This window comes from Argiope bruennichi, chromosome 7, assembly GCF_947563725.1.
Source record: "Argiope bruennichi chromosome 7, qqArgBrue1.1, whole genome shotgun sequence".
NCBI lineage: Eukaryota > Metazoa > Arthropoda > Arachnida > Araneae > Araneidae > Argiope > Argiope bruennichi.
The window spans coordinates 26,514,845-26,524,203 of record NC_079157.1 but is presented as its reverse complement, the minus strand read 5'-3'; the positions used below and the strand labels follow the sequence as shown (position 1 = coordinate 26,524,203).

General features: G+C 28.0%; 1 protein-coding gene across 1 annotated transcript; it reads right to left on the bottom strand.

Annotated features, from left to right (window-relative positions):
* Positions 1–283: 283 nt before the first annotated feature.
* LOC129975878 (TAR DNA-binding protein 43-like) lies at positions 284–9,033 on the bottom strand. Its single transcript, XM_056089141.1, has 4 exons — positions 8,679–9,033; positions 6,001–6,176; positions 5,246–5,386; positions 284–3,634 (listed from the first exon to the last, which is right to left on the bottom strand). The coding sequence occupies exons 1-4, from the start codon at positions 8,920–8,922 to the stop codon at positions 2,852–2,854; spliced, it is 1,344 nt and encodes a 447-aa protein (XP_055945116.1). The 5' UTR covers positions 8,923–9,033; the 3' UTR covers positions 284–2,851.
* Positions 9,034–9,359: the final 326 nt, after the last annotated feature.

Here is a 9,359-nt window from a genome sequence, read left to right as displayed (position 1 = left end):
AAATTTTATTTCTACAATATAGAATTATTTGCATTCAATTTATCATCAAATCAAAGCATGCCAACATTAAATATATGGGATACATTTTCTAAATAAATAAATAAAAAAAAAAGAAGCCCATGGGGAAAATATATCACAGATATGTAATTATTAGTTTTAAGAGTTTAGGGAAGCTTAACAGAATCAGAAAGTGTATACATTCACGCAGTCAGAAATTATTATTGCAAATGTTGCCCTCAGTTTTACACAACAATCAAGCACTTCAGAAAACAGACACACACCGTTCAGCAAAGAAACTTTATTGAAACAGACAATCTTGCATAATTACAAACCAAAGACTCAGAACAACTCACAGCAAATAGTCAAATACCAATCATATCCATTTACATACTCATGGGTGTTTTTTAACACCTGTTATCTTTAATATTTTCTACATCAAACATCACCACAGCTTCCATACATTAATATTCAGAACTCACACACAAGTTAAACAGTATTAAATAGAGTGAACATGCATAGAGATTAAACATTGAAGTACATGAAGTAATGTATTCTGATAACTAAGCTTGCCACATCTCTTTAAACATTAATACTTAAAAAAAAAGAAAGAAAGAAAAGAAATTACGAATGGAATTACATCTCATATAAAATAACTTAAGACCGGCACACATACAGAGTTGAAAAACAAAGGCATTTTATGTAGGCTTTAACAAACATAATTTTACAAAAATACATGCATAAAATTATTGCAGCAAATAATAAAGAAAACAAAGATTAATTTCAGTCTTCCAACAATTAAAACATCTAATAAATGATAATAAAAACTTTTGGATAGCAATTCATCCCATTAAATAATCAGATCTGTATGCAAATAACATCCAGTGTGCCTACGTTTTATGACAAATAAAAGAAAATTTGATACTCATTTAAATCAAAACTATATTAGTAAAATTCAAAAGCAAGCATAGAACGAGAAGTAAGATTGGAGCAGTCTAAACTAAGAACCAGATAAAGTATGTATAATATTAAAGCTTCCATACTATAACATAATTATTTAAATTTATATAAAAATTAGTTTTCTAAAGAATTACATTCATTTGAAGTAGTCTCCAACTGAAAATATTCAATATTTTTAGGTTACTTTTTATCATTCGTTATCCAACTAAAGATGTATTTATAAAATAACCTTGTTCTTTCATTATTTTTTTTAACTATAAACGTAAGAGTTTTATAAAAAATAATTTTCATTTCTATGGATTAATACTTATTTATTCATTAATAATTCCATTAAAACTATACTAAATAAAGTAGCAGTAACATTATGCAGAAATAAGAGCATAGAGTATTGATAATTTTCAATCATATCTACAATCACAAACTAAAACAATAAAACCAGCCCAACTAATAACAGACGCACATCTATACCATGAATCAACCTACACCAATTAAGAGAATTCAAAGACAATAAGCAAGTTTTAAACCTTGCAAGAAAATCAAAGATTTTGCATCTGCAGTGGCACACATTAAAAAAAAAAACTTCTCAAATAAAATGATTTAATTATTTCTAATAACCATCTTATTATTACTGGAAGAATAAAATAATAATCTATCAAACTTAAATGAATGAAAAAATAAATACATTCAACCTCTAAACTTGAAGTAACAAAAAATTGTTCACACAAAAAATGTAGTATAATACAAAAATAATTCATTTTGTAAAGGAAAAGAAAGCCTTTTTACAGTAAATTTCTATTACACTGCAATGGATTATAGATTTAAGAACAGTTTTCAGTAATAATAAGAGGAAATTCTATCACTTCTAAATTTATTTAATCACTATAAGCAGTAGTTTTCTGCACGTGAAATATAAAATAACTAGTCTCAAAGAAATATCCGAATTAAACTTTATATATACAAAAGTTATTATTCAGATCCCAAAAATTCATTACAGAAATAATAACTTTCCCATTCGAAAATATCAACTCTTACAACTAACGGCAGTTATATCCCCATTGTTTTCAACTTAATTTTACATATCTAATTTAAATCAGAACTATTCAAATATATTTATGCATATATACATGTTTACAAAGATCACTTTATAGTTCAATAATTCTTTAACACATCAAGCTTCCATTAAAGACTCATGTATTCAAGACACTGCATAAACTTTTTACACATACATCACTGAACATCACAAAGATAAAAGTGTAACTTTGTATTACGTTATGGTAAAATAATTTTTACAACTTTTTTTTAACTGCTTTTCTTGATGTTTCAAATCTCAAACTAGACTTTTTATTATTTTTTCATTTATTAAAATCGCGCTCAGCAAGAGCAAAATACATAAAACCTCCAGGCAAGGCACTTTTCCATATAACACATGCTATCCCATTTAGACACAGAGGAATGATAACATTCATTCATGAGACACGAATTGTGAATTCTCTTTTCCACAAATAAAAAATCTTTTTAAAAGTTATTCCTCTTAGCACACTCTTCACATGCTTAAATAAACTGACTCTCTTATAAACAATTTCATAACAAAATAATATATATTTGGATGTTTTTAAAAAAAAACCAAAAATGCCAAACAAACAACGTTGAGATATGAAACCTGTTTCCCTATGAAAAAGCAGAACCAAGGACTAGGTCTATCAACGTGAAAGTGAGAAGAAATGTGATGAGAATATGTGCTGAGTAATTAGAAGAAAAATATTTAGAGAAAAGATTGAAAGAGAATGAGTCTCCTCAATGATGAGCAAAAAAAATATATGACAATTAACAGGTTTCAAACTCAACAAATAATGAGATGATGATTCATGGTGTGAAGTTAAAAATGCTGTGCCTCTTAGTTTAAAACTTGCATACCATAGCCTTTCGCATCTCTCGGGGTCCATTGTATGGGACCTTCATTACTTCCAGAAGGCTGGTTCATCCAAGTTGGACAACCATTACCACCCATATTTGAATTTCCTGGGTTTGAAGTATTAACATTAGGATTTGGGCAGTCCTCAGAATTTCCTTGGTTCGTAATGCCACCCAGAATACCAAGACTAGCTTGACCTAAAGCAGCAGCCACAACAGCAGAACTCAGTGGCAGTGCTGCCCCCAAATTCAGAGCACCCATACTAAGTGTTGGTGGCGTTGTATTCATACCCTTTCCCCCTCCCTGGTTAGGATTTGGGTTACCTAACCCTAAAGTGGTGCTTAGTTGGGCCAAATTTTGTATATTATCTCCTCCTCGCACAGGCATATTGTATGGAGGCTGATTCCAAATATTAGCATTCCCACTATGGTGTCCTGGACCAAATCCAGCAGCATTGTGAGGGAATGGCACACTCAGTGCACGGCTATCTGACTTTCGATTGTGGTAATTAGCATTTGCGTTTTTTGGAACAGCGCTACTAACGAGTAAACTTGCACCTTTTACAATGTGATCCTCACCACACAGACTTTGAGCAACTTCGGGATGTAAGAAAGTCACAAATGCAAATGCTCTGAATGGTTTGGGGATAAAAACATCTGTTACCTCACCAAATTTTGAGAAGTAGTCTTCGAGATCATCAGCTGTTATGTCTTCAGTGCAACGCCCAATGAAAACTTTTCGATTTAGTTCTGCAACTTGGCCATCCTGTAGGAAACAAAACAATAATTAGTTATTTTAAGCAAAGAAATAAGAATTGAGAAGAAAGCATTTGAAAATAAAAGATAACTTTTAATTATGTGATGTCATACAAAGCAATTAAAAAAATGGCAAACATTTTGAAAAATTACACAAAAACAGTCATCAAGTATTTCCATGATTCTGAATAATATTTCCTTTTTTAAATATATATTTTTATTTTTTGGAAGAGAAGATCAGAATATATTTGTATTTTCATCATTAATATACCTTAAGTATATAACAGGGATTTCATACTTAAGCATTTCATACATTAAGTATACAGCAGATATCTAGGAGGTGAGCTCCTAGTCTTTGCAATACTAACATAATACAATGCATTTTATGCTTTATATTATAGAGAAGACAGTAAAGTATAGATTTTGCACAAATCTTTTCCACCATCTAAATGCAATTCAATATAATATATATCTAAATGCAATTCAATATATATTTTGGTAGCAAGATCAGGCATCAAAATTCATTCCTCTATATAACTGAACTTCCAAGTTATACCAATCAAATACATACAATTATACAGAAAGACAACTCTTCGACAGATATGGTCTAAAATTTGATACAAATCTATAATCTCTAATATTATTATAAACTCAATTTCATCCATCTAAATATCTGCTCTCTTGAATTACTTTTTTTTTGTGTGTGTAGGCAGACATTTTGGGGAGAAGATTTTACACAAGATTTCAATTGAAAAATTGTATTTTTGGTGTAAAAACACCATTTTAAATTCTAATAAATAACATTAAATCAAATACTTCGTTCAAAGTAATATTAATTAAAAAACTTAAAGTGTTAATGTGGTCACAAATTTACAGACAACTTCAAAAATGGTTTTACTGACTCGTTTATGGAGGTACAAAATCTTGAGATTGCATATTTCGTATGCATGAAAATAAATAAAAACTGCTCTCTCTATACAAGACTATTTTATTATAGATAATTAATAAGGGTATTATACATAATATATTCCAATCAAATGATCAATGTATAATTAGAATGTGTTAAATATTTTATAAAATTGCAAGACTCCAAGGACTAACAATGAATTGTGTCTACTACATTTCTGTACATTTGATTATTACAGACATAGGAAGTAACAAATGATTAGTAGTTTAAGCCAAACAATTTTTTTTGTATCAAAATAACAAAAAATTGAGCACAATACTTTATCAATTACAAACACTTGAGTTGTCACTAACAACTAAACAGAAAGGACACTGCAAGCAACGGTTTCATATTATGCTAACATTGCAGGATGTAACAATTTAAAAGATTGAAATAAAATATGAGAACAAATAATTCATCTTTTTTCTTGAATGGAATCGACTGTTTTTAAGTAATTACAAAGAACATTTTTGGAAGAATTTAAAGTAACGTAGAAATTATGAGCCATGCATTTTAAAATTCCTTTTATCCTCATAATTTAAACAGCTTTTTAATCTCTATATCGGTCCCAATAAATTTCTCACCTTTTTTTATAGCAAAACCACTTAAAGTAGACATACAATATCTAATAAATAAGATATATGAAGATGCAAATATAAAATGAATAAAATTAACCTTTGAATTTGGAATTCTCACATCACACCACCTTCCATCAATGAGATGACGTTTAGATAATGCACGAGCCTGGGACTCGTAATTGCTGAATCGAATAAAGCCAAAACCTTTTGACTGTCCAGTCTTAGGATCCTTTTTTACCTAATAAAAAAATAATGGAAAAGTATAAAATATTTTTTAAAGCAAAATATAAATATATATATACAACACTTAATGTTGAATTAAGATGGTAACAACAATATTTTTAAAACCATAGAAAAAGTTTTATTGACTTAAAATGGAAATAAAATGATGATCAATAAAATATTAATACACACAAAAAAACTAAGCATTTCAAAAATTAAGATTTAAATACTACTCAACATGATAGTTTAAGACTTTTGTTACTTAGAAAAAATAAGACTTAACAACACCAAAAACAGGATTTTAAAACAATTAATGCATTAAATGTTGCATAGATCACAATCAGAATTACATCGTACGTAACTATTCTGAGATATGGCACACTTTATATTACAGCTCATTATGTATTGTGAGCAATAATTTATACGAAAGGATATGTAGAAATATTAAAAAATATATTATATCTATTTTTTTTTTTAAACTGGCAATACTATTTGTAAACATTGAAAAAAATAAAGATCCCCTAAGAATAAAGTCTATTGCGTGTTCTAGGGCTTAAAAATAATAGAGTACTACTAAAACATGAATTTTCAAATAGCATTTGTTTAGTTTAAAGTTGTGCTATGTCTCACTTGTGCCATAAGAACTTCTCCAAAAGATTCAAAATACTGTCGAAGTTCTTGCTCTGTAGTTTTCCATGGTAATCCCAAAACGATGAGATCAGAACATTTATGCTTTGTCTCCATTCTTTTTGTCTTAGCAGAGCTGTTTTCCAGCTGATCACATGATTTCCGTTTGTTTTCAGTCACTGAAAAGAGAATTTGTTACAGTTTTTAAATTCAGATCTATTTTAATGCATTTTAGAACAAGAAACATTGCTTCAGAGAAAAATAAACTGCATGTATATCTTAAATTCTCATCAAGAAATGAAAATTTTATTTCAGTTTAAAACATAAATGTAATAAATTTTCATAAAAAAAAAGCAGAAAAAAGTTTTAAATTTAGTCTTTTTGACATTCTTACTGAGACAAACTGATATGCAGTTAATTTTACATGTTAGTGGCATTGGTTGAACACTGAATTAACACTAAACCCCCTCATTTTAAAGCATGTTCTATACACACACAGTTATTTCTCCCCTGGTGTCTTTGCAATGATATAAGGACACATTTAAAATATAGTATAAAATATAATCATATATGAAATACAGCAAGACTTAAATTATCTGGATTGTTTTGAGAAAAAAGGGGAAATTTATGAATAAAATCTTTTATATACTGTTTACAAAAATTATAAAAAGTCACAAGTAGCCTTCAAGTTCTATAAACAAATTTCAAGATACGAGATAAGAAAGTCTTACCATCTGTATACGAATTACTTTCAATTTGAATTATTGTGATTGCAAATATAACAGATTACTTCCACATTACTAAAAATTGCAAATATTTGTATATTAAATATCTGAAGTAAAAAAGATTAAACAAACTTTTAGGTTCAACTGAAAAAAATTTGTGACAAATTGATATTAACTATCTATTCAATAAAAAGATTTTAATTTTCAAGAAAATCGATTAAAAGATTTTATTTAATTAATTCAGATTCTTATTATTTAAAGAATATCAGGAATATTTCTAAAACCTAAATAAAATTTATTCATAAAATATGTAAAAAAATCATGGAATGTCCATTTGTATAGGTACTTTTCAGTTGTAACAGCAACCAAAAAGCAGCAGAAAAATTTCCACTAATTTGTCAATTTTAATTATTAAACTGTATAGCATGCAATTAGTATGTTCAAAATTTTTCATAATAAACAAAATTGTACTTGAGTATATTTTTATAATTTGACGCAATTTTTTCGGGGTGCTTATCGGTCAACCTTTTAACCAAATTGTACCTTTTTATAAATAGGCCGAATAAAAGTATTTTTCACAACATATATTTATACTTAACATATTGTGGTAGATACCTAATTTCTTTTGATTATCAGATATAATATTTTCTTTCTTTAAAAACTTAAAATGCAAATAGAATCTATGATAAATTGTTTTATATTTCAGATATGTTACCATAAATGCCACCAGAATAATAATAAATAAAATAAAAAAAAACTTAAGACAATTTCATGCAGTGAAATATGCAATATTTTATAAATTTGGTGGTGCAAAAACTACTATAGTGAAATTTTAGATAGTAGTTCTGCTAAAAATAATTACACCTTGTGGCGGCAGTTATCTCTGCCTCCATTAAAACAAGTTAAGCATATATTTTTTACAAACAAGTAAAATGTTTGAAAAATTATTAAATTAGCCATCTAAAACCTGATGCTTGGCTGTTTCAAAATTCATAAAATGTGGTACTCGTAGATATTTATGGTCCCTGGTTTATTTGACAATTTTCAGATTCTGCCAAGCACAATTATATATAAAACAACAATCTGGCAATGTTTTATGCTTATTTGGTGATAAAACTTGGGGACCATAAATATTATCCTACTAATAATAAGATATGAATACACTGTTTCACAAATGGCTTAATTGAACTTGCTATTCAATATTTGGAATAGAGTTAAAAGTTTTATATCAAATTTTTCTCAAAACAATATATAATTTCAAAATTTGAATTTTCTTTCCTTTATACCAATAATTAAGGCATGAATATGATAAATGCTACAATATTGATAGAATTCACCCATATTGTTGGGTTAAGAAAAGCAGTTAACATCTTAAAATTCTCTCTTCTATAAGTGGATTTAAATTCTAAAGTATTAAACTGACAATCCATTTGGAAACAAATTAAAATTTAGAAATAATTGATTGTTTAAAGCAATTATACCTTACATCTATTACTGCAAAAAATGAATATTTTATAAAATTTTAATGTATAAAATTGGAATTCCATTTGATTTCCAAAGCCTTTTATAATCAAATTCTTCCTGTTTATTAAAAATTTGCTTTCTGTATTTATAAAGACTAGGAGTTTTAGTTAATATTTACGGAGGATAACATATAAACGAAAAATATTTCGTAACTTCAAAATTTATTTATGTCAACAAATGTCTTTTAAATTAAAATTACTGCTCCTAATAATTTACTTTATAACATATGCAAAGGTGTATAATAAAAATATAGTTCTAAATGAATGTAAAAATTATTTTACGGTGCCGTTAGTAATAAGGTTGTATGATAAACAACATTGACATACATAAAATCCAAAGAGGCCAAGGCAATAACACTAAGCCTAACAACAGAAACAGATGTTGACAATATAAATAAAGGGGCGGGGTGAAATACAGAAAACAGAACCTTACCTTTAGGAAAAACACATATATAGAGAGAATTTCCCCAACCAGTTCCATATGGCGGATTTAATTTTCCATCCGTCAATCTAATTCCTCGCATCGTACCTGTACCAGGATTTCTATATTTCAATCCACAAGTTCCTGGAAACTGTGCAGCTAATGTACTCAATAACAGAGTACCATCTTCTTCACAAGGAACTTCTATAGGTTCTTCTCCTTCGTCTTCCGCTACTTGAACATAACTTAAACTCATCTTAATAAAAAAAAATTGTTCTCAAAATTAATGCTATATTTTTGTCTCAATGGAATATCCAATTATTACCAAATCACACAACGCAATTGTTTCGATAACAACTATAAACAACTCAACAACGACATTACTATTGCCAGATTTCTGTTTTCATCAACAAAATCTGTTCGATTTCCATTTCATCTTATTTGATTTGAACCGAAAATTTAAGATAATATTTTGAGAGAGAAAATACAAAAAAACATTTTTAATCACTAAATTCTATTGTTTACTCCGAGAATTTAAATTTACAGCATTCAATTAACCACTAAGCTAAAATGTCGACTGGGTTGTTTCTTTCTTACTGATGACAGCAATTCAGTGTACTTTTATTTTGAGCGCAATATCAAAAACCAATAACAAACAGCGCTCGTGAATACTACTGACAATGATCAAATAAT